Source organism: Phacochoerus africanus, chromosome X (assembly GCF_016906955.1).
Source record: "Phacochoerus africanus isolate WHEZ1 chromosome X, ROS_Pafr_v1, whole genome shotgun sequence".
Lineage (NCBI taxonomy): Eukaryota > Metazoa > Chordata > Mammalia > Artiodactyla > Suidae > Phacochoerus > Phacochoerus africanus.
In genome coordinates, this window is record NC_062560.1 from 29,920,218 (window position 1) to 29,945,938 (window position 25,721).

General features: G+C 35.2%; 1 protein-coding gene across 6 annotated transcripts in view; it reads right to left on the minus strand.

Moving 5' to 3' along the window:
- Positions 1 to 25,721, minus strand: part of DMD (dystrophin) — a 2,144,556-nt gene that overhangs the window by 578,673 nt on the left and 1,540,162 nt on the right. For all 6 annotated transcript variants that reach the window (XM_047764837.1, XM_047764839.1, XM_047764840.1 and 3 more), the window contains one exon: positions 7,843 to 8,054. In XM_047764837.1, coding sequence (XP_047620793.1) covers positions 7,843 to 8,054 — 212 coding nt within the window. The remainder of the gene's footprint in view (positions 1 to 7,842; positions 8,055 to 25,721) is intronic.

Genomic DNA, 25,721 nt, shown 5'->3' on the forward strand with positions numbered 1-25,721 from the left:
ATTGGTATTAGTAGCTGTTTATATGTTTGATGGAATTCTCCTGTGGAGACATCTGGTCCTAAATTTTTGTTTGCTGAGTTTTTTTTTTTTTTTTTTTTGAACTACAAAATCAATTTCACTACCTACCAGTGATTTGTCTATCCAAATTTTCTGTTACTTCTTTTTTTTTTGTCTTTTTGCTATTTCTTTGGGCCACTCCTGCGGCATATGGAGGTTTCCAGGCTAGGGGTCGAATCGGAGCTGTAGCCACTGGCCTACGCCAGAGCCACAGCAACGCAGGATCTGAGCATCGTCTGCAATCTACACCACAGCTCATGGCAACACCAGATCGTTAACCCACTGAGCAAGGGCAGGGACCGAACCTGCAACCTCATGGTTCCTAGTCGGATTCATTAACCACTGCGCCATGACGGGAACTCCTCTGTTACTTCTTGATTCAGTCTTGGCAGGTTCTAGAAAATTGTTATTTCTCCTCTTTAATTTCTTACTTTGTTTATTTGGGTCCTCTCTCTTTTCTTCTTGGTGAACCTGGATAAAGATTTATCAATTTTATTTATCTTTTCAAAAAACTAACTCTTGGTTTCCTTGATCTTTTCTATTGTGTTGTTGTTGTTCTTATTGTTGTTTCTATTTTATTTATTTTTTCTCTTAGTTTATTATTTCCTCTTTTCTGCTGACTTTGGAATTTATTTGTTCTTTTTCTAATTCCTATAGGTAGTAGGTTAGGTTGTTTGAGATTTTTCTTTTTTCTTGAGGAAGCCCCATATTGCTAAAAACTTCCCTCTTAGAACTGCATTTGCTACATCTCATAGATTTTGGAGTTTTGTTTTTCCATTTTCATTTGCCTCAAGATATTTTCTGATTTCCTCTTTTATTTATTCATTGACTCATTGTTTTTTTAGTAGCATGTTATTTAGTCTCTACATGCTTATTCCTTTCCCATTTTTTTTCTGTAATTTATTTCTAGTTTCATACTGTTGTGGTCAGCAAAAATGCTTGATATAATTTCTATTCAATTTCTCTTGTAGCTGTAAGACTGCTGATTTTCAAGTCTACTGTGTAGCTGCGAGAAAGTGATGGGAATAGGCCAATTTAAAAAGCCTTAAAACCTGCTATTCTTACTGAGGTTCAGTAGTTTACATACTATTGCTAAACTTTGGATAATTCCAGAGTTTAGAAAAGGCAATTTAAAAAATCTTGCAATTTGTTGCTTTTATGGAGGAGTGGATTTACAGAGTTGTCACATTATATTTTCAAGCATGGAATAAGTTAAACTGTGAAAAGGAAATAAGGAAAAATATGGTGCAATCAGAGCATAATCCTGTTCAAGTCTTGGTGACTGCTAAATATTTATATAGTATAGCAGTACCTGGAAAATTACCCATTATTTTTCCTGTGCTCTATTAGTGATGTAGGAAGCACTCTGTATGCTTTGAGAAGTTTAATAGCTTTATACATGCTTTGGGAGGAAAAGTATTATAAGATTATTGATTCTTTCTCCTTAATCATATGGAATCTTTAGGAGATAACAAAAAGAAATAAAGAAAATGCATGAAGAAATCACAAGTTCTAACAGTAAGATTTCTGATAATGTTTTTCATTACTGTGTCAGAAATCCAAACCTCAAACTACCCAGTGTGGGCCAGTTAGTTGATTTACTATTGTGCTCAACTAAAAAGTCAAAAATGTGTGAGAAGAGAATATATCTTCCATTAATGCACATATCTTTATGTCAGATAAGGATACTATCTAATGCTACCCATGACCCCATATAATGAAAACTTATAAGGTTCTACTTCCTTATTTGCAAAAGAAGTTCTCTCTGATTAATTTATTTCCTACTAAAAAAAATTTGCAATCCTCAAATAGCTACCAGGTTTACTATATATAACAAGTTAAACTTTTAAAATTAATTACAAGATTGCAGTATATCTATGTTTCAAGTTCTCTAAAGAATGTCTTCAAAACAGATAATTTGCAGCCTTGGAAGTGTTTATTTAATAATTTGATAAATTATTTGGTTTCTCACCTCAGATTGTTTTAAGTATTATATAGCCAAATCAGCTAGGCTCAAACAAGATTTCACTTCTCTTTTGAATTCATGTACTCTTAGCTCAGCCAAGCGCAAAACAGCTAATGCCATCACATTTGAAAAGATTTTATGCTGAATTTGACACAAAAGCAATCACAAAACAGACAAAAATAAATTTCTGTTTCAAAGGCTGAAAGGGGAAAAAATAAATGAAAACTCTGAGACTGGGTAAATTTCTCTTCACACTGGAAAAGAAACTTTGAAATCATCAAGAAATAATTTTTTCCAAAGAATCTATTGTTAAGTTTGGACCATTTGTAATACCCTGGGAAATAGTTTTTGAAGTAAACCAATATTCTGCCAAATGAAATAAATCCCGTGATGACCACTGCTGGCAGTTTTAGGTGCCAATGGCATACCATCTTACTTCTTATGAAAGTTAAATGTCATCATCTCTCATAGGATTCTGTCATAGCCTATTGGCAGAGATTTTGATTAGGATGGAAATCCTGTATGATTTGCTCTAATATCTGTATCTATATATCAAAAGAACATGATTTTTTTTAAACCAGGGCCATAGAGAGGAACAAATAAAGGCTTGCATTTAACAAAATCAACTACTGACTCACTTTATGTTTGTGTTTCCAAAAACTAAAAGGTATATAGGAGGGAAAGAGACTAAACATACATTATAGGGATCTTTTAATGATCTACTCATTTATTACTGACATGATGGACCATCTACAGTCTGTTATTTTTGCCAAATACTCTCCTGTTGCTACTTCCTTCTACCTTGACCATGCTTTGAAGATGGACTTTTCCCAGATGCCATCTCAGATTTGATTTCTACTTTTGAAGGGGCTGTTATTGTTCTTGATTTTTCCTCCATTATTTTTTCTAACCAAGAGAGGAGGTTTTCTAAATATCTAATCAGTAGGGAAATAGTGAAAGATGGAACTTAACAAAATACCATAAAGAGTTAAAAATGATATTTATTAAAAGTTATATAGCAATATATATATATATATTTATACAATAATACTAACCCTAAAATCAGAATTCAGGAGTTCCCATTGTGGCACAGTGGAAATGAATCTGAGTAGGAACCATGAGGTTGCAGGTTTGATCCCTGGCCTTGCTCAGTGCATTGAGGATCTGGCGTTGCCCGTGTGCTGTGGTATAGGTCACAGACTCGGCTTGGATCTGGCATTGCTGTGGCTGTGGTGTAGGCCGGCAGCTGTAGCTCTGATTAGACACCTAGCCTGGGAATCTCCATGTGCTGTGAGTGCGGCCCTAAAAAGCCAAAAAAAAAAAAAATCAGAATTCAAAATTTTATCTACGCTATGAAGAGAATTAAAAATACATAGATAATAGAAAAGATTATAAACAAAGGTTAGCAATTATGAATCATTAAAATATCAGAATTTTGAATGATTTCTTCTTTAGTTCAGGTATGGTGACTGGTTTAAGTTTTCAGACTGTAACAGTGTTGGTGGTTGACTTTGAAACCATCTCATTGTGACAGTGAGGGTAGTCATCAGCGACGCTGTTGCAAGGGAGGCTGGCTGCTATAATCACAGCTCTCTGACTCTGTAGACACAGTCTGATGACTGCCTTAAAAGGCTCACCAGCTCTCTTGCTAATCCTAGACAGGTAAACTAAGAAACAATTCATGGAGCAAGAAGCTCCTGGTCAAATTAACCAGTGTCTATCATACCTATTTTCATACTTTCTTCCTAAAAGAAAACTGTAAGTGATAAGCCAGATAATATCATTCAGGAGTGATAACACATTAGACATAAAGTCAGTCCTCCACTTTATAGGCCCCTTGGTTTTTATAAGAATTAAACATTGTAGTTTCATTAAAAATGGAATACAATTTGCTCTTATCTTTTTAGCTTTTCATAGTAAAACAGAATATGAAAACTTCTCATATACTATTTCAGTGCTTTCACTTTCCACCTGTTGCCCCGTAAGTAGTATAATCTTATTTGCCATTTCACAATTACAGTTGTCTCCCAGTCTGATCCTTAAAGCGTTTTCTTGATTTGTTTTAGCCACACAGACAGTGGCTTAAAGACCATATCTCTGAGGTAATCTACAAAGTAATTGCTATGCGTTCATATTCCAACTCTGTGGCTTTTAAGAGGAGTTAATGAACATTTCTAGGCCTTCAATTTTCTTATCTGTAAACTGAGAACAATAACAGTACTTTTCATGGAAGGTTTCTGGGAGGATGAAATAAGCCAATATATATAAAGTCATTAGCACAGTTTTTGACAGAAGCAAGTACTTACTAAAAATTAGTATTAGCATGAGGATTACTTTTAGTTTTAGCATATGTCATTCAGGAAATGTACAGGAAAATTATAGCTTTCATCATCTTTATTTGTATTATGAACTTACACTGAAGTTGCAGCAGTATATATCATTAAATTCCTAAACATATAACACAAACAAAAACATAAGTCTCCAAAGAAAATGGCTGAGCCATTTTTATGATGCAGCTTTGGACTATTCAAAAACAAATTTTTATTTCAAAAGTTTGACAAGTATAGCAATTATAATGCAATCTTGTCTTTGTTTTAGGTGTCCAAAACATCTTACTTGCTGCTGTGATGATAAAATTGTTTTGCTTTCTTCTTTCATATTTTCATTTGTAATTCATTTTTAAATCTTTTTATTTATTTTATTTTATTTTATTATTACTATTATTATTATTATTTGCTTTTTAGGGCTGCACCTGTGGCATATAGAGTTTCCCAGGGGTCTAATCGGAGCTACAGCTGCCGGCCTAAACCACAGCCACAGCAATGTGGGATCCGAGCCGCATCTGCAACCTATACCATAGCACACGGGCAAGCCAGATCCTTAACACATTGAGCAAGGCCAAGGAACGAACCTGCATCCTCATGGATACTAGTTGGATTCATTTATACTGCATCACAATGGGAACTCCCACTTTTGCAATTCTTTTTGTCTCTTATTTAAAGACCCTTGCTTTTCCAGGAGATATTAAGCCCAAATAATTCCTGCTATCACTTTAGGATTCTTGTACAACTTTTGTTTTGATTTGTTTTGTTTTTTATCTATTTTTTAATTTTTTGCTTTTTAGGGCCGCACCTGAGGCATATGGAGATTCCCAGGCTAGGGGTCAATTTGGAGCTAAAGCTGCTGGCCTACACCACAGCCACAGCAACAGAGGATCTGAGCCGAATCTGCTACCTACACCACAGCTCACAGCAATGCCGGATCCTTAACCCACTGAGCGAGGCCAGGGATCAAACCTGCATGTTTCTAGTTGGATTCTTTTCCACTGTGCCACAATGGGAATTCCTATTATTTTTTTATTTCTAGTTATTTTGCATTATGATCAGATAATGTTGTTATTATTCCTACACTATGAAACTTATTAAAGCTTTCTTTATGATTTAACATATAGTCAACCCTTATGAAATGCATATAAGAAGGGCATGTTCTCTATTTTGGGGGAGCAAAGATTTTTACTTATTTTAAGAGTATTTCTCAGTTGCCAGCTTTCAGAATCTTCTTGCCCTAAATTTTATCTCTATATGCCTCTCATCTCTCCTTCCTCTTACCTAAATCAATGGTTCAGTCTAAACTCTTTTTCCCTGTTAATTCCTTCTCACCAGTTAGCCATTTTGATCTATGACCTGCTAGATTCATAGAGTCCTGAATTTTTGAAAAAAAAATATAATATACTGAATATAAGAAAAAAAAAAGCAAAAACAACATACTGAATACCTTATGGATAAGAACAGAAACCTCAAGAATAACCACATGGGAGTTCTCGTCGTGGCACAGCGAAAACAAATCCAACTAGGAACCATGAGGTTGAGGGTTTGATCCCTGGCCTTGCTCAGTGGGTTAAGGGTTCCACGTTGCTGTGGCTGTGGTGTAGGTCAGCAGCTGTAGCTTCAATTTGACCCCTAGCCTGGGAACCTCCATATGCCGCAGGTGTGGCCCTAAAAAAAAAAGAAGCTACTAGTTACATGGATTCTATAGTTCACATAGTCAAAAGACAAATTGGAAAAATCATCATTAGAAATTCCTAATTCATCTATGCTTGTCCAAAGGAGAAAATATTAGCAGTAACAAGTATCTTGTGAAAGAGAGAATTTTTATTTATCTAGATGTTACCTCCAACAGAGGTACTTATAAATTTGTAAAATCCTATGTGGCTTTCTAACATTCTTGTCATATAAATAAAAATCTTATCCTTGTAGCTGCTCAGGCCCTTTGGAAAACTAACTATGGCAGAGGCTGGCTAAAAGGTCACTAGTTCATTATTCCCATTCATTGTTCCTGAAATTAAATTGGGAACAAGTTCTGGTCAATAGGATGTGAGTGGAAGTGATGTCTAAAATCTCCAGGCCTGACCATAAAACCCCATGGATAGACTACATTCTCTCTTATTCTTTTCTTTTTTCTTTTGCTTTTCAGGGCTGTACCTGTGACACATGGAAGGTCCAGGCCAGGGGTCAAATTGGAGCTGCAGCTGCCGGCCTACACCACAGCCACAACAATGCCAGATCTGAGCTGCATCTGCAACCGACACCACAGCTCATGGCAATGCTGGATCCTTAACCCACTGACCGAGGTCAGGGATCGAACCCACATGGTCTTAGATCCTAGTTGGATTCGTTAACCACTGAGCCACAACTGGAACTCCTCATTTACTCTTCTGCTGGGACTTTGGGCAACTGATTTTAAAATTACAGTTTAATAAAATTGGAAAAGCCTGGATCCCCAAGTCACTCTATAGGGGAGAGCTCCCAAGGAGGGTTCTTTGACCACTATTAAATTATGACACAACAAAGGAATTAATCATCATTGTATTAAGCTATTGAGATTTCAGGGTTTATTTTTCAAATAAACCTAGTGTAAATACATATGCTCTGTAGCTTAGCATATTCTAAACAATGACTAATTTAGAAATGGAAGCCCCTCCTCCCAAGAAAATTATATAGCTTTTTTCTCAAATGACATGGGTAATTTGAGATTCAGATCCTTGTTTAGCAGAAGGCCTCTTCCTACCAGAAAAAAAAATCTATGAAGAATTTTGATAAAATCCTCATTCTAAGTTCCCACCATGTCATTTCTCTGTTTAAAATACCCATTGTTTAGCATTTACAGTCTTTCTAAAGTAACCTATAAATATGAGGTTTGAAAGGATTAAATATATATAAAGTACCATGCATGGTGTTTGATAAAATATAGTCAAACAAATTTTATTTCATTTCCTTTTTGTTTCCTTTATCCCAAAGAATTCTCAATTAGTAAGTGGACACATAACATGATGAAGTTTTTGCGGGGGGGAGGGGGAAGAAAGGAAGAGAAAGAGGAGAAGTTGGGTTGGAGGTCAGAGAATTGGAGGAGAAAGTGAGAGTACACCTTACCCCCCTCTTATTTTCACACTCACCCTTTCCTTCTCAATTCAGTGCCCTCAAGTAAGGTAGGAAGGGGTAGACCTATTACTTTTTCTAAGAAGGAATTAAGCCCATCTGATTGACATCATGCTATACTTAAGTATATACAGCAAATTTGAAGTGATCTGAAAAGGTAGTGTAATGTGAAAACCAGCCTATCATATCTAGATTATTAAACAAAATTAATTTTAAGATGAATATTAACCATCAATTTTCCTTTAATCTCTACTTTGACTGAAAAGATTACTGTTCATTCCAGCTTACATTTTAATAAACTTATATTAAAAATCATTAAAATTTAATCCATGGTATAATTTTATCCAGTGTATTTTATTTTAAGAACATATCTTTAATACTAACCTTGGTTTCTGTGATTTTCCTTTGGATTGCATCCATTGTGTAGGGACCCTCCTTCCATGACTCAAGCTTGGCTCTGGCCTGGCCCAAGACCTGCTCAGCTTCTTCCTTAGCTTCCAGCCATTGTGTTGAATCTTTTAACATTTCATTCAGTTGTTGCCTTCTGTTCTGAAGGTGTTCCTGGACCTCATCCCACTGACTCTGTATTCTTTCAACTAGAATAGAAGGAAAAATGAATATATGGGAGTAAATGCTAGTCTAAAGAAGAGATATGAAATTAAAGATACAAATATTATCCCACATTTTATATTACTCATTAAATAAATTGTTCATTGTGTTACAGCTAGAATGATGGACAATGGAATTTCTTACTTTTTTCAAAGGCATGATTTTCTGTTAAATCAACTTCCTGAAGGTGACTTAGAACATCAGTAAAAATTTAACTCTGTCTATCCTTTTTTTTTCTTTTTATGGCTGTACCTGCAACATATGGAAGTTCTTGGAGCCAGGGAAACACTGGATCTGAGCTGCATCTGTGACCTAGGCCCAGCTTGTGGCAACACCAGTTCTTATCCCACTGAGTGAGGTCAGGGATCAAACCCACATCCTCACAGAGACAATGTTGGGTTCTTAACCCACTTAGCCACAATAGGAACTCCTAACTTTGTCTATTCTTAATTTCTAGGGCCAAATATGAATAATATTTTAGCAGAATGTCAAAATCCCTTCACCTTTATCACTTCAGTGCCCAACAGCATTAGTTCCAATGCCATCACTCATATTTCATTCCTTGAGGGCTTTGTGTCACCATGGAGAGTGTGCTTTACTCTAAGTAGTAGGCTAGATACACCAAGGAACAGAGTTTCCTCTTCCCACTCTCCCATTACTCTACCTCCCGAGAGCCTATAATCAATGACAGATGGTAGGCACTGGGGTATGAATATTGTAGCACCCGTAATGCTAGGGGAGATAATTGTAAGGTATGTGCTTTATAAAGGTTCCAGAGTTCTCCCAGTGGGATAAGGCTCTATTGGTTCTAGTGTTAACTTGCTTGGTTATGCACCATCCCTAACTGGCTGTTTTGCCTTACCTGTATAACTTCCTCACTTTCCTACTTATAATTCTCTCAACTCCCAAATAAACCACTTGCTCTCAAAACCTTTTCCTGGGGCAATCCAAGAGCAGATAGGCATATTGGAAACTTCTTGTAACAATAGCTAAGAATTCATGCCAGTTATATTCCATAAGTAGGACAAGTTTATATTGATGCTTTTTTTGTATCATTGTGAGTGAAAGATGGAGATTCCCTATAGATTCTCTCTGAAATAATTTATTTTAGAATATTAAAAATAAACATGACCAGATTACTTTTCCCTTTTCTTCAAGGACCGCATAATCTTTTCTTTAAGCTGATTTCATAAAAGGGAAATAATGCCATAGGAAACAAGTAATAAAACCACCATCTACTTTATTCCTTAAATAAGAAATGTGACAGACATACTAGATTTTCCCTAAGCCTTGACAAATACCACATATAACTGGTTACTAATTTCTCTCATATAGAACTTTTTCCTTCTCCCCACAGATTGCCACAACAAAGTTCTATCATTTTCTTCCTACGTGTCTGCAATAGATTCTACATAGTTACATAATCCCTCTGCCTCAAGTCTTTCTTTTCCAATGTAGCTTCTACACTGTAGAATGGTAATAACAGATATAAATCTCATCATTCCACCCCCTCATTTAAACCCTTCAGTGTCTCCCCACTGTGTCTGAGATATCTTAGTTTGATATACATTTTCCTCTGTGATCTGGCCCAGGATAATCTGAGAGATATATTTACAAAGGAAAAAATTACAATATAACAAGGGTGTAAGAAAATCACCAAAGATAATATGAGAAACTAGGCCTTGAAGCAGTGGACCTGTTACTACATTTAGGCCCAAGAAATCAGGGGAGGGAGAAGTGGCCAGAAGCTGAGAAATATAAGGAGAAACCACCTTGAGAAGAAGAGTAACCTTTTGTCAAGGGACATAGTCAGCTTGAAGTAACTTCAGGGGTAGGGAACTAGGAGAATATCCTGACCTCTCTGCCCCCTCTCTTCAATTTCCTACTAGGGCTCCCCAGTGGTTAAACCAATTGGAAGCCAGAGGGCATGAGAGAACAGTGATGACAGATCAGCCTCCCAAAGTAAAGAGCGAAGCATAGAATGGCAAAGACTGGCTATATTTGGACAAATAAAATGTATAGAGAAGAGGATTGTAAAAGTGTGCTTGTTATTTCATAGTGTGTTTAGTTTTTCTTAATCCTGTTGTGCCTCCATAAAGTTATAAGAAGCTATTGAGTTAAAGATACCTGAGATATCTTGTAAATAAGCATAGAGACTAAATATACCCTCCACGACTAGTAATTGTGGCATGAAATAAAGAATCTGGTACCTAGAATAGGTAAAATCAAGTAAGTGACATTCATTATAGGTACTGTTTTTATTGGGTTCATTTTGCTTTGGGTGTTTGCTATGTTCTGCAAACTCAGTCAACATTAAATTACAACTTTGGTTAACATGTCAACTTCTGTTTAAATGACAATCTCTCCTTCTAATCTTTGAGTACCATTCTTTTTGTTTGTTGCTTTGCTGTCATTTCCCCACTGGGTAGTACAGCACTAATTCTACTTGAAATTTACAGTTATTAATTAGTCTATTTAACCTTTAGTTTACACAATTACTAGCGTAAATGTTATTATAAAAAAGCTATTTACAATATAAATAAAATGCCTTTAAGTATTCTGGAATATTTTCATATCAATCATAGAAAAAAATGATAACCCAATTATAAGCCATTTTCCAACTTATCACTGCAGGCTATTTTATTACACAGAATTGGTACTTTTTTTCCTTGGTCTATTACTATATACTTATTACATATATTTGAAAATAATAAAACTGACTTTCCTCTAAAAGTCTCTGATTACAATTTCCCTTAATCAGCCTTAATTAGTGACATTACATTATGCTATCAAAATTTTTAGAGTGCCTACTGTTTTCAACAAAAACTTGTTAAGCCATTTGCATTCATGTCAGTGAATATTTTGTACATCCTAGAGTTCATTTCAATTGGGTATACATATTTTTAAAAAGACCATCACTTGATATTAGAAATAAGTAAAGTAGTTCTTCCTATCATGTGGGTAAATATATTTAATTGTGCAAAAAGGAGGAAACTTCTACTTCAGACAAACATAATATTTGAATACTTGTTCAATCATAGCAATGAAGGTTTTCATTCCTAAGGGATCCTGTGTGTGTAATTTAGCAAGATAAAATGGTTCATTAGGTGTGTGTCCCATTAAAGATGTACTTTCTCATTCTTTACCTTCAAATATACATGATCATGAGATAATAGTTAATGAAATAAATTTATAGGACACAAACTCACTCAACAACCCATCTACTTCTCCATTCACCTGTACCGATCAATCTCTCCATCCTGCAGTCATCATTTTATTTCCCATATACTGGATACCAGGCATTAGGTTGGGCACTGGGGAAACAAATGAGTCTAAGATAGACTTCCTGGCTTCTGGATGATTGGTGTCTGTTAGACAGAGTCATCATTTACTCAAAGAATAAAGCAGTTCTAGGAGAAAGATAATAAGTTCAATCTTGGACCTATTCAGTAGAAGGTTTTGAGGATATTCCACATAAAGTGATAATTTTAGTCATTTGAAATGAAGATGCTATGGGATTAGAAATCACTAGAGAGAAGTAAAAACTGAAGCCCAATATTAACACATTCTCATTGGTATGGTATATAGATTGACTGGAAGAGAGAGTTAAAGATGGAATCCTGAAAATACAATACATGAAGACAGAATATAGCCTAAGTAGTTAATAAGATAGATGAATGGCTAGATAGATAGGAGTGGAAAGTGCACTTCCATAGCAACATGGAGAAGAAAGAATTTTAAAAACGTAAGTGTGGTTAACACTTAAATGCCATAGATGTCATAAAGGCTAATAAAAATCCTAATAAAACACTTATTTGAATACCTATTCTGCTCAAAGTACTGTTTTTGTTTATTTTTTTTATTTTTATTTTTTGGCCATGCCCATGGCAGGTGAAAATTCCTGGGACAAAGATCAAACCTGCACCATAATTGTGACCTGTGCCAGGCAGTGCAATGATAGATCCTTAACCCACTGCACCACACAGGAACTTCTTCAAAGTATTGTTTTAAGCTCTTTGCATGTATTAACTTTTGGAGGCATGAATATGTGATGTGACAAAGAATGGAAAGAAAAGACTGGCACCATAGAGTGGCTATAGAAGGTCAGTCTATACTCTACAAAGTCTTGTGACTCTCTCATGACCCTTGAGGCAAAACGAATGAGAAAAACATCAGTAAAATACTGATGTATCCCCTGCATGTACAAGGAAGTAGAAAATAGTAAATATAAACCATGAGTTGGCTCAGAGGGTTGCTATTGCCTCCTGAAGGCAGTAGCCCCCTGATCCCCAATCCATTTCTGTGTCTCTTTCTTCTTATTTCTGCGGCACTGCTGACTTCGGGACCTGGTTGACGAGCAGGCCTCATCATTAACTCACTTAATCATCATGATAATCTTATGAGGTAGGTTATCACTGTTTGTGCTGTTATTGTTGTTGCATTCTGCTCATTTAATGGTTGAAGAAATAGGGACTGTGTTAAAGAACTGGCCTAAAGTCATACAGATAGTGAATGGTAAAGCCAACATTTGGACCCAAGCAGTCAGACTTCCCAAAGTCCATACCAAAAGTATCCATTGGCTTTAACCCACAAGAAATTTGCTGAAGACCACATAGAAAATGATTTTAGTAAAGTGATAGAAATCTTACCGAAGGGAATTAAAAAGTTGATCAGCCAATGAGGGGTGAGAGTTGGGAGATAAGAGCCCCTGTGGGTGACAGCTGTCAGGTGTATTTTTCACTATTGTTCAGATTTCACTAATCAGGGTTGGACTCTAGTTGCCCACAGCAATGACATGCTCAATAATTAACTCAATTATTGGCTTTTTTCCTTTACATATTTCACTGTCCTTCTCCCCTACTGGTACTTCCTGGGATCGCCATGCAAATAAATCACTTTTACTTAAATCATTGTTTCAAGGTCTGCTCCTGGGAGAACCTGGTATAAGTTAGAATATTTATTTATTTATTTATTTATTTATTTATTTTCACCTTTTGTCTTTTCAGGGCTGCACCTGCAGCATATGGAGGTTCCCAGGCTAGGGGGCTAATTGGAGCTGTAGCTGCCGGCCTACGCCAGAGCCACAGCAACTCAAGATATGAGCAGCGTCTGTGACCTACACCACAGCTCATGGCAACACTGGATCTTCAACCCAGTGAGCGAGGCCAGGGATCGAACCCACAACCTCATGGTTCCTAGTCGGATTTGTTTCTGCTGCGCCAGGACGGGAACTCCTAGAATTTTATTTATTTAAAAAATTCCCACAGGCTAGTGCTTGTCATTTGGCATACTTTTGATAACTGCCCAAGGAAATATATATGTAGACTATTTCAATCATCTATGCTTCCTCTTTAGAATGATAAAAATGCTACTTCCAAAGTTAACCCCTACCCAGGACTTTGGGTCTTTCTTCTTTAAAAGCAATCATTTTCCCTTTATTGCACTTCAAGTTTATGTAATTTGAACACTGGCTTAAGTCTTTCACATTTTCCTCTTTATTTTCCTCTCACTCTTCATGATCTCTATTATAAGCAAACAAATATTCTCAGGGCATCCTTTGTTTCTGATTTAGTGCCTTTGCATTGACCATATTTTACTGTATAGAACATCTTTAATATCATATTTACTACTAGACTATTCTCATCTGATTAATCCATAAATTAAAAGGTACTATGGAAGGGAGAAATCCTGTGAGCCAAAACTAATCAATGATCTCTCTCTATAATATTCTTAAACTGTAAGTCAGAATCTGTTGGCATGTCTTTTTAATTAAATCTTAGAATGAGTAACATAGAAAATACATGTGTATATTGGATAAGGATATTTTTATGTATATTTTCAAATTTTGAAACATGCTGAGCTCCAGAGGATAATAACAACAATAAACTATCATACTGTTATTAACATAAGTACAATTAAATGAATACTAGAAAACTAGTCAGCAGATGTATCACTCCTTGTGAAATAACTAACCATATGCAAGAATCCATTTTGCAGAGTAGAAATTATAGAGCAATTATTTCCTTTACAAAAGGATACACCTGAGATTCTCAAGTCAATTTGTCAAGGATATTTAAAATATTATTTGACTTGTATTCCACTCCCAGGTATGTATCCAAGAGAAATACACACTAATATTCACCAGAAGATATGTACTAAATTAGAAGATTACCCAAATTGGAAATTACTCGTATTCCCATCTGCCATAACATGGAATGGATAAATACATTGTAGTTTATTTATCAATAGAATAATATCCAGCAATGAGAATTAAGTATCTACAACTATATTCGATAATATATAGTAATTTCACAGAAATGATGTTGAGGGAAAGGAGACAGTCAAAAACAAGGACATATTGGATTATTCCATTTATAAAGCTTATACAACCAGGAAAAAGTAAGATGACTACAGAAGTCAAGATAGTTGTTACGCTGTGGGACTGGTAGTCACTGAAAGAGGCATGATGGGGACTTCAGAGATTCTGGTAATATTCTGTTTCTTCATTTGGGTGCTGTTTACACAGTTATAATCAGTTTGCACACATTCACTAAGCTAGACATTTATGTTATGTGCACTTTTCCTTATGTATGTTATATTTCAATACAAATGTAATAACATTTTTATTTGTAAACTGTATTATACATACAATTTTAGAGAATTCATCTTTTCCAAGAATGTTACAACCTATGAAATATGTATCGCTTTGGCATATATGAATGATAATAAGAGATGCAATGGTTTTTCTAAGCATATAATAAAATTTATGACTTAGATTTGTGTGATAAAGAACATTTTAAAAATATTCATTGGACAGTGAACCAAACTAGACTCATGGAAACAAATCAGTACTTAGAGAACAAAGATGTAGCTATCAGTTATTTCATTTTACAAAGGTAGTATGGTTGATATAGTTTTTCTAAGAGTAGACCCTGTAGAACACATACAAAAGAAAAATTGAGAAGTTTTTTTTTTATCTGTTTTATTTTGTCAAGAAATGAAAGTGAACACAAAACCTGAAGACCATCAAGGAAAGGTAGCTATCTTGGAACTAGATCATGGTGGTAGTTAGACCTACGGCATGACCATGGTAGTTAGTCCATAATTGGAAAATAATTCAAACTACAGAATTTCACCACACTCAAAGTACTTTATCCGGGATATTACTGATAGACCAAGGATATATTATGGCAATGTACTTGGCCACTAGAGCTCATTCCATAGAATTACATTTATACCAGACTTGTCTGACATATAAAAGTGATATAGTAATAAAATATATGCATATAAACTCAGACAATCTGTGCATGTTGGTAATTGAAGAGCTACCCAAATGTATGTATTTCTTCTCTCAGAGGTCCAGCATGGTAAACTTCTCAACTGATTTGTGCAGTAAGTAGATGCTGGATAATGAAAGGAATAAATAATCAATGCTAGGACTCAGGATGACAGACTGTGACTCAGCATGTGTCTGATTTATGGATCTCTGGAAGTGTCAAATTGGAAACTAAGCAATCACGTCAAGAACCACAACATTGCAGAGAAAGAAACAGTTCAGTTGATTGAGTACTAACCAATCTTTCACTTGAAGTTTTTAAGCTCGCTAAGTTTGATTATCGATATACAACTTGACTGGTATAAATTCCCTCAACATATCTTTTAGGGAAAAATGTTATCTACAAAAATGAAATGATTGCCTTTTTGAATATACATTGCTACAGAACAAAGGACACTTCTGTTCCAATTTCTGTACTCAAAGTGACAGTCTAAGAATTAAGAAGTTAGTGTGATTAAGTTTTAGAAAGAAACCTTGACTAGCAGTTAGAAATGGGATATAGCCTTGGATTTGTGATGAAACAGTCATCGTAATTTACTGAAGTTGATTCACCACGACTTCAATTTCCTCAATTGCAAAACTAAATAATGATAGTTGCACAATCAAAGAATTGTTGTGAAGATAAAATTCAGTAATAGATAAAAGCAAGGAGTTATTGCTTCTCTGTACATAAATTAAACAATGGATTGTAGTCATTAGAAAACATTTGTTATCTGCTAGCGGAGTACACTGTGGATCTCGATGATTCCACAGAGTACTCTAGAGTTCCAGGTAGAAAATACTGAGCTTGAAGAGTTACATTACAGGTAAATCTGTTGAGGTCATTGGGATGAGTAACGAGTGTCATATATTTACCTGTGGTCAACTGTAAGGAAAATTTTCCCAACCGAAGTTAAGACAATAAACTCTGAACCATTTGTTACTATCAGGAAAAAGATATGGTAATCACAACAGACTGTTCCCTGAGGCTAAAATTGTCAAAAAAACAATGTTAGGCATGATCAAGAAGGGGAAAAAAAGCTAGAATTCAGGAACAGCCAAGAATTTAGTTTTAAGTTCATGGAAGACAGACCCAGAATAAATAAGTTAAAAATATTTTAAAATAGTAGTCTAATATTTAAGGTTAGTTTGAACATGGTAAAGATTAGTAATTTAATGCTATTTTCACACTCAATTATTCTCTGTGAAATGGGGATAATAATAACAAGAAGATTAATAATCTATGAATATTAAGGAAATAATGGATACAAGACATTGAGCAGAGTAGCCTGCCCCTAATTACAGGGGTAAAGATAGACAGTTATGCACTTTTGTAACACCATTGGACTTAAATTCTGAGCCATAAAGCAAAGGGGGGTAGATTGGATGATCCCTGGGGTTCTTTTCAGCTCTAACAGTCTGTGAAATACATGTTCTTTGGTGTTTTTTTTTTTGTTGTTGTTGTTGTTAGAGTTAGAAGCTCATATTACAAGGCTATTAGGAAGAACTCAGTCAAATGCCTGGATGAACAAATAGCACATCAACATCCATATCATTCCCCTGGACAATTTGTATTATATAGCTTGACAATCTTATATTCATTCATGTTAAAATTAAATAAAATAAGAGCTCTTTTGTGGCACATCAAGTTAAGCATGCAGTGTTGTTACTACAGCAGCTCGGGTCAATGTTGTGGCATGGGTTTAATCCCTGGCCCAGAACTACATGCCATGAGTTGAAATAAATTCAGACCTACCCTTTTTTTTTCCCCCACAGCTCATGGAAGTTCCTGGGTCAGGGACTGAAACTGTGCCACAGCAGTAACTAGAGCCACAATAGTGATAATACCAGATCCTTAAGCTGCTGAGCCACCAGGGAACTCTAAGCCAACCCTTAAAAGTTGCATTTATTTATTATTATTATTTTAATTGAGATATAATTGACATAGAACCTTACATGAGTTTTAGGTACATAACACAATGATTCAATATTTGTATATGTTGTGAAATGACCACCATAATAAATCTAGTTAACATCCAAAAGCTGTTTCCTTTCTGGGGTGATAGTATTTTTCTTTATTTTGATAAAGGCATGAATCACACAGAAGTACCCATTCATCAATACTCACTGATTGGTACACATGCAATTTGTACTTTTGACTCTATGCAAATTTTTCCACAAAAAGACAAACAAGAAAGCAAATAAATCCACAAAAATAACTGTATATGAATACTCAACTCTAGTTAATGATGTGCATGCTGAAGTGTTTAGGAGTATAGGGTACAGATGTCTCCAAACTTACTTTGAAATGCATCAGAAAATAATAGGGACTGATAGGTAAAGGGATGAATTGATATAGCATAATCTAGGTGAGGGGTTCAGGGACATTTACTACATAATTCTTTCAGCTTTTCTGTGTGTTTGAATTTTTGATAATAAAATGTTAGATAAAACTATCCCTCAAAGCAAGCACGAAGCAGTATATTACTTAACACATTACTAAGTCACTAAGAACACTCTCTGATTAAAACAAAAAATACCACATATGAAATACAGAGTTTAAAAAATGGTAAACAGAATATACAGGGGTGAAAATGACAATGTATTTTGCTTAAAGTCACATCCAATATATATGGAGAGGAACTAGAAATGGAATTCTAGCCAGTCTATTAATTTCCTAGTCAATAGAATGTCAAAGATCCTATTACATGTCCTTTAAAGTATGCTGAATATTCTCAGAGAGAAGATGAGTTTGTCCTCTGATAAAAGCTTGTTCTCCTGTTTTGGTTATAAAACATAAAAATGTGTGTGTTGGTTCCCACACTGAAAGATGAGTTAAGCTGTAAGGAGGATTCCATTTTTGCTACTGGTAAGAGAAGTCAGAGATTCATGAAGAAAATACCAATATCCAGTCAGTCATAATGGAACATGTAAGTTATTTTATTAATTATATAAATAGGCAGATGTTGAAATGTGATTTATTTGATCATTAAAATGAATTAACTTAAAAATAATGACTTCCTTTGGCAAGAGGAAACTACTGGTTGAGATGAAAACTTGAAATTGAGGGAGAATCAATGAAAAATGTAGCAATGCTAATATTTGGGTTTATAATCTTAGGTCACACACAAGACACAGAAAAGAAATTATCTAAGTGTGATATAGACACAACATATCACTGGAAAATCCATTGCCCAGCCTGCCCCAGCCATCGACTAATTAAGTGCCATATGTAGCAAGTAAAGTATGACAACTCAAAAGGGTTCAGCAAGAGTTCATTAAAGTGGAGCTAATGAGTGCCCATACACTTCCAGCATCATGGATTTATTACTGTGTCACCAATATGCAATTCACATAATAAAACCCATTCATCACAGTAAATTTGCACATCAAAGTTGATACATCTGTTGGAATATAAGTATTTTTTTAAATATGTAGAATAAAAAAGGCATTTTTCCTTCCCTGAACACACACTGAATTTCATCCCTATACCTTGTCACTCAAACTTTTATTCGACGAGTACAGAAAATGCAAGTTATACCTGAAAAGCAAAGCAGGCTCACTTTTTTCCTCACAAGCACACTCCACAGTCTAGCCAATCAAATTAAGAAATAAAAATATAAAATAATTCCTTGAACAGAAACCAGGAGTCAAAATGCAAAAAGCCAGATATTGTCTACTAAGAGACTTATCTCTATTTCTAGTCTTCCTTCTTTTCCTTATCATCTTTTCTTCAGGTTTAGTTGCCTCTCCTACTCACACTTAATTCCCTTCCTATACTTGATATTCCAAATTCTTCTACCTCCTAAGATAAGTGATTCCATTTTTTTTTTTTTACCGATTCTGTATCTTCAATCTCAGTCTAGAACCTCATCTAAAAAGAAAACAACAACAACAAAATAAAAAAATTCTTCCTTTTGTCTGTATACCACCTCTGGCCAATCCTGTCTTTCTCTTTCATGAAAGAGTGGTTTATACCAGTTACTTAAAGGATGGATTGTGTTTCAGCAGCATCAACATTTACCTGGGAGCCTGTTAGACATGCTGTATTTCTAACCTCACGTTCTACCTACTGAGTCGTAATCTGCATTTTTAAACAAGAGTCCAAAAGTGATTTGCACGTACATTAAAGTTTGAGAAGCACTGGTCCACATCCACTATTTCCACTCTCACACCTCACACACCCTTTACCAATCCACTGAATTTTTTAGTTTTGCCACAGAAATTTTTGTGATTTTGAACAAGGTTATTTGAACAATAACCTTCAAATTACTACTGCATTGGAGATTCTAAAGTCTATTTTTCCAGACCTCCCTTCAGTACTTGCCATTGCTGATAAGCCCTCCTTAAAACCTCTCTTTGATTAACATTGCAAGATTTTTAAAATTTAATTTATTCTACCTCTTTGGCCATTCTTTAGCCTTCTCCACACATCTTTTAAACACTGTTATTCCCTAGAAGTCTCCTTTGGATTTTTTTTTTCTTTTCTTTTCACTCTACATATGCTCCCTGGTGAGTTCATCTATTTATATTGCTTTATTTACTACCTTTATAGTGATCATACTCAAATCTGTGTTTTAACCTAAGTACTCTCTCCTGAGCTCCGTATTCACATAGGCAAACTCCTAAAAAATTTCTTTTCGTTGTACAACATATCCGAAGTTGATTACATCATCTTTACCCTTCCTCTCTCCTAATCACTGACATTTATTCCTCTACCTAGTCATTCAAGGAGAAATCTACAAATCATCCTTGATTCTTCTTTCTTCCCTATCCTTTAACTAAGATGCCAAGTCATTCATGCAACCTCCTTAATAGTTCTTTTATCATCCAGCTGTCTCTTCTCTAGATTTTTTTAATTAAAAGCTTCCTTATGTTTTCTCTTATTTAGTCAATCATAACCTCATCTGCACATGTGCATCAACTGGGGTGTTTTAAAAAATACCACTGTCTGGACCCTATGCCCAAAGATTTTGACTAAATTGGTTTGGGGTGGAGTCCAGGCACTGGCATTTTATTTTATTTTATTTTATTTTATTTTATTTTATTTTATTTTATTTTAATTTAATTTTATTTTATTGCTTTTTCAGGCTGCACTCGTGGCATAAGGAAGTTCCCAGCCTAGGGTTTGAATCAAAGCTGTAGCTGCTGGCCTATGCCACAGCCACAGCAATGCGGAATCCCTGGCCCACTGAGAGAGGCCAAGGATTGAACCTGCATCCTCATGGATACCATTTGGATTCGTTTCTGCTATGCCACACTGGGAAATCACTGGGCACTGGCATTTTAAAAAGCTGCCCCTAGTGATCCTAATGTGCAGCCAGGCCTGAGGACCACTGTTTTAAATACTACTAGCCTTTGGCACTCCCCACCTATCTTCAAAACTGGTCAGAGAAGACTTTAAAAGATGAAAACCTGAGTCTGCAATCACTTAATAAATTCCTTTGATGTCATTCTTCCATTGCTTTCAGAATAAAGTCAAAACTCTTACCTGACTTTCAAGATCTTTTGTAATGTGGCCCTTGTCTACATCCCAAGTTTCTTGACTTTTATTGCCTGTTGTGAACCTCATACTCCAGATTTATAGCCATAGAGGAGTCTTTACATGTGTATTATCATGTCTTACATATGTCTGTGCTTTTCCTCTGCCCAGAATATTATCTACCCTTTTTCACTCTGTAGCACTCTGCTCAAAAGTCACTGCCACTAATCATTTTTTTTTGACCATCCTTTTCTGCCCTACCTAGATCTTTCAGGGGCTTGTGTAGGGTATCCCACCTTATGGTTTCTAGAGCCCTGAACACATCATTATCTATGAATATATTGATTACATTACTTGCACAACACAAGTTTGGCATGAGGGGAGTATAAAGGAAAGTGTGGAAAGGTTGAACACGACTTTTTTTGGGGGGGGCTGCACCTGTGGCATGTGAAAGCTCCTGGGCCAAGGACTGAACCTGTGCCACAGCAGTGACCAGAGTTGCTGCCGTGACAATGCTAGATCCTTAACCAGCTGCATAAAAAGGCAACTTCTGAACACAACTTTTAAGTTACAAATAAGAATTTATGCACTACTGCAAAAACAAAAATAAGCACAAGCACACAATATGTAAATAAAACAAATATATTCATTTAATCGATGTTACGAAAATAAAGTACATGTTCAATGTTTTTTTAGGTTTTGTGAAAATGGGGCTTCTTTATTAGAGGGAAAAAGATGAAATGAATTAATGAAGTAGAGCCTCAACTGATCTCTTCAAATGCTTCTCCAGAAATGCAAAGTGTGAGATCAAAAATAAAAAGATCAATTAATTATAGTTCATTTAATATATTTACTAAGACAAACATAGGATCAGTGAATATAAAATATATTTTAGACTAATGTTTGGCTGAAAAGCCAAAAAGTAAAGTGTAAGAAAGACTCGAATTGCCCTTCCCAGGCCCACTTTGAGATAATCTTTGCTTATTTAAACCTCAGCAACGCGTGAATGTTACAGTAAATGATGTGAAATATGGAGGAGATGAAAAGTAACTCTTTCCCTCTTCTAATGATCCCAATTCAAGTGACAAAATCACTTCATACAAAATATGTAAAAAACTTTGAACATTAGGATAGTAATTCCTAAAACAGTATAGTAGATCCTAAAATGAAATGCTTGAGTTTACAAGAAACAATGAAATATTCTGTATATTGCTCCTATTATTTCCATTTACCTCTGGGTAAATCATAACTATACATCTGGAGAAGAAAGACCCAGGAGCGAGACAATTCCTTGGCGAAGGTATTGCTAAGAAATACAGGAACAGAATAGTGTAACTGCCTTAATTTTAAAAAGAAATTGCTAAATAGAATTCTCATAGTAAAAGAAGAAATAGAGAAATTTAAAATGAGGTAATCTGTGTGAAACGTGCTTTACAAACTGCAAAGCTGTCAACAAACAGCATTGTTATTATTTTCTTTAAAGCGAAAAATAAATAGCATTGTGCCTATACTATTTGCAACAAGGGAACAGAATCCTTTAAAAACATATACAACCTTTGCCTTTTAACCAAAACAAAAAGTCATACAAACACTGCCTGAACTTGTCTTTAAGCAAGAGTATACTTTTGTTCTGATAAGTTCTTATAAAGAGCCATCTGACTCTCTGATAATTTGTTTTTATACATTTATTTATTTGTTCCTCTGTCTATCCATTCATTCATTAAAATTTTTTCTTGATAATCTACTATGCGGTTGAGATTGAGTTAGAATGTATATAAAATCAAAGCTACAGAAGGAATGATAAACATTTTATAAGTAAACTACCTGGTTCCATATGCATATGCATTTGGAATCTATGTCTTTAAAAGAGAATTCAAAGATCTGAATTTATCCCTCACTAGAAATAAAAGTTAAAAGTTCCCAGTGGCCTTGTGAGTTATGGTAAGGATTTTGTTCATTGTCTTCAGGGCAATGGGAATCTACCGAAAGGTTTCATGCAGGAAAGTGACGCCATCTGATCAGGATTTCAAAAGATTAGTCACACTGCTAATTAGAGAATAGCTGGAGGAGAGGGCAAGAAAAGATGCAGAAAAATGAGTAAGATGCTAGAAGTCCAGGTAATAATAATTGGCTGACAGACTGAAAGATGAGAACATATCAAGATATTTATAATATTAAATATATAGGACTTTGCCTAAGTTCTTCCCTCTGCATAGAATGCAATGCTTGGTACATGATAGGTGCTTCATGAAAGCTTTTGACAGGAGATGAATGGGGTCATAAAAACCTTGCAGTTCTTTAAAGGGGTCTTAGAAGCTTTGGCCCTGTCATATCATGACTTTTTCCTCTCACAGGAAAAGATGGAACTAATAGACTGTGACCACTGTTTTCCAGTAAGGTATGCCTAGTTCATTGTACTCCTTCTAGAATACAAGTTACATGTAATATTGGCAAATTCTTGCTTAAAGCCTCTTTGTCAGTAAATCTTACTTGCTTGATTTTTTTTTTTGCCTTGACTTTTTGAGTAATTTGCAGATAAACAAGTAGGACATAAATGTTGATGATTTTGGTAACTAAAAATGGTGAAAAAGTTTGCCATTGGAGGTCGACATGGATCCACAATTTCATGTTGAATAAAAGCTTATAATAATCTTCAAGAGGACAAGTAATGTAGATAGGTTGTCACATGAAATGGATAAAACAGGTAAGAGGTCAGAGGTGTCACTATAAAAGCTGTCATTCATAGAGTCATGAATAACTGAAGCCACATAAGGGACAAAGGCAAAGTTTTGAGATTATTCTAGAGAGGGGCAGACTAAACACAGTAAACTGAAATGAGAGATTTGTGAAAGTTTACATTATGTCCATGTTCAAGGCCAAGGCTCTAGAGATGAGGCACGAGAGGTAGTACTTAACTGGGTCATTACCAGAGACAGAACTAATGTTGGCTTCAATGACAAGCATGGTTCCATGCCTTTCTCTTGGCTGGTGAGTAATTACTACGCTGTTCTTGAAAATTAGAAACAGTCATGCTATAAAGTGGTAGATTGTATGTGGTACACTGACTAATACATCAGCTGCAAACTTGTACATGAATTCTCTCAATGTGAATAGTTTAGGTACTAGTTTTGTCCTTAGGCATTTTGATACCTAGATGATGTTAAATTTCTCAAGACAGGCAGTAGCAAGAAGTTCAGAACAAAGTTACTATAGTTGTTTCCAAAAACAAAATAATCTGATATGAACCTGCCTTGCTGCAGTTCCAGTGATACTACTGATCTTATAATTTCATTGCTTTATTTTTTTATCTTTTTATTATTTTTTCCTATACTAAATATCTGTCTCTTGCTGCTTATTAAGCTAGCTGTTATTTGGAGCCTAATGAAAGGGCTTTTTTCCCCCAGAGCCCAAACCTTCTTAAATAGCCCCTTATTCTACCCATTTGGAACATTTAAAAAAAAAACAAAGCTGAAATAGCTAATGTGAGAGGTTCATGAAAATCTCCATCTAGGACACATCATCATCCTAACTGGTTTAAAACCTGTTGTGCTGAATAGTTCTTCCACTCACCAGATTTTTTTTTTTTAACTTAGAAACGAAAACTTCTATTTTTTGAAAACTAACAATAAGAAAAGACTATAGGATTTTTAAAAAAGAGATTTAGCAATGACCCTAGAATCCTCAGAGATATTTGTGTAATTGTCTGAAAGGAGAAAATTATCTACAAGGTACCATATACCTACAGGGTTTTAGTTCATATTTTCATAACCACAATGGAACTATATGAATTCAGGATGCTAAGCCTACATCTCCCCTCAATGTTATATGAAGGAAAAACCAAAGAAATAGGCAATGATGAAAAAAAGACCTACATAGAAGTGGTAGAAAAGATAATAAAGGTCAAGAAAAAAAATAAGAACAATATCATATTTCATGAAAGTTGTTTTAAGCTGTGCTCAAAGTTATATATTCCCAAAAATAGGGGGGAAAATGTAAACTTTTAAAGATTTATAAGAGTGTAACAATGTTCCATCATTAGTACTATCCCTAAAAACAAGCAACTGCTCATATTTCAGATTTCTGAAAAAAATTGGAATAATATTAAGTAGGTGCATTTATGCATTGCTTTTGAAACACCTGACCACTATTAAAAAATGTTTCTACCCCAAACTTACTGAATCAGAATCTTCTGGCTCTTAGGCTAGTGCATGCCTTTTCAACAGGGCAACAGTGCCCCAAGAGGGTGTGTGTGTGAGAGAGAAAGGAAATGTAGGATTAAAGGAAGCATCTGTTTTCAGGGGCCTTATTTCATTCAAGTTCATCATGCTATTTTCAATCGACAGCGAATTCTTTATATTTTTAATTTATATTTTTTGTGTTTTTTGTCTTTTTAGGGCCACACCCACAGCATATGGAGGTTCCCATCAAGGGGTCTAATTGGAGCTGGAGCCACTGGCCTACATCATAGCCACAGCAACACAGGATCTGAGCCATGTCTGTGACCTACACCACAGCTGAAGGCAATGTTGGATCCTTAACCCAGTGAGCGAGGCCAGGGATTGAACCTGTGTCCTCATGGTTACTAGTCAGATTCGTTTCTGCTGAACCACAACAGGAACTCCTGATTTTAATTTCTAAGAATGTATATTTTTTATAGTTTTAAACAACACATTTCTATTTCTATGTATACAAGCATATTTCTATTCTATGTACATGTCTATATATATATATGTATATATGTGTGTTATATATATCTTTAAGTTTCTCTTTCCATGAAAAAGTTCCTAAAGTTCCTAGAGGTGCTGAGTCCTAAAGTTCCAGAAATTTGGAAGGAGCCATGAAAAAAAGATTATCTTC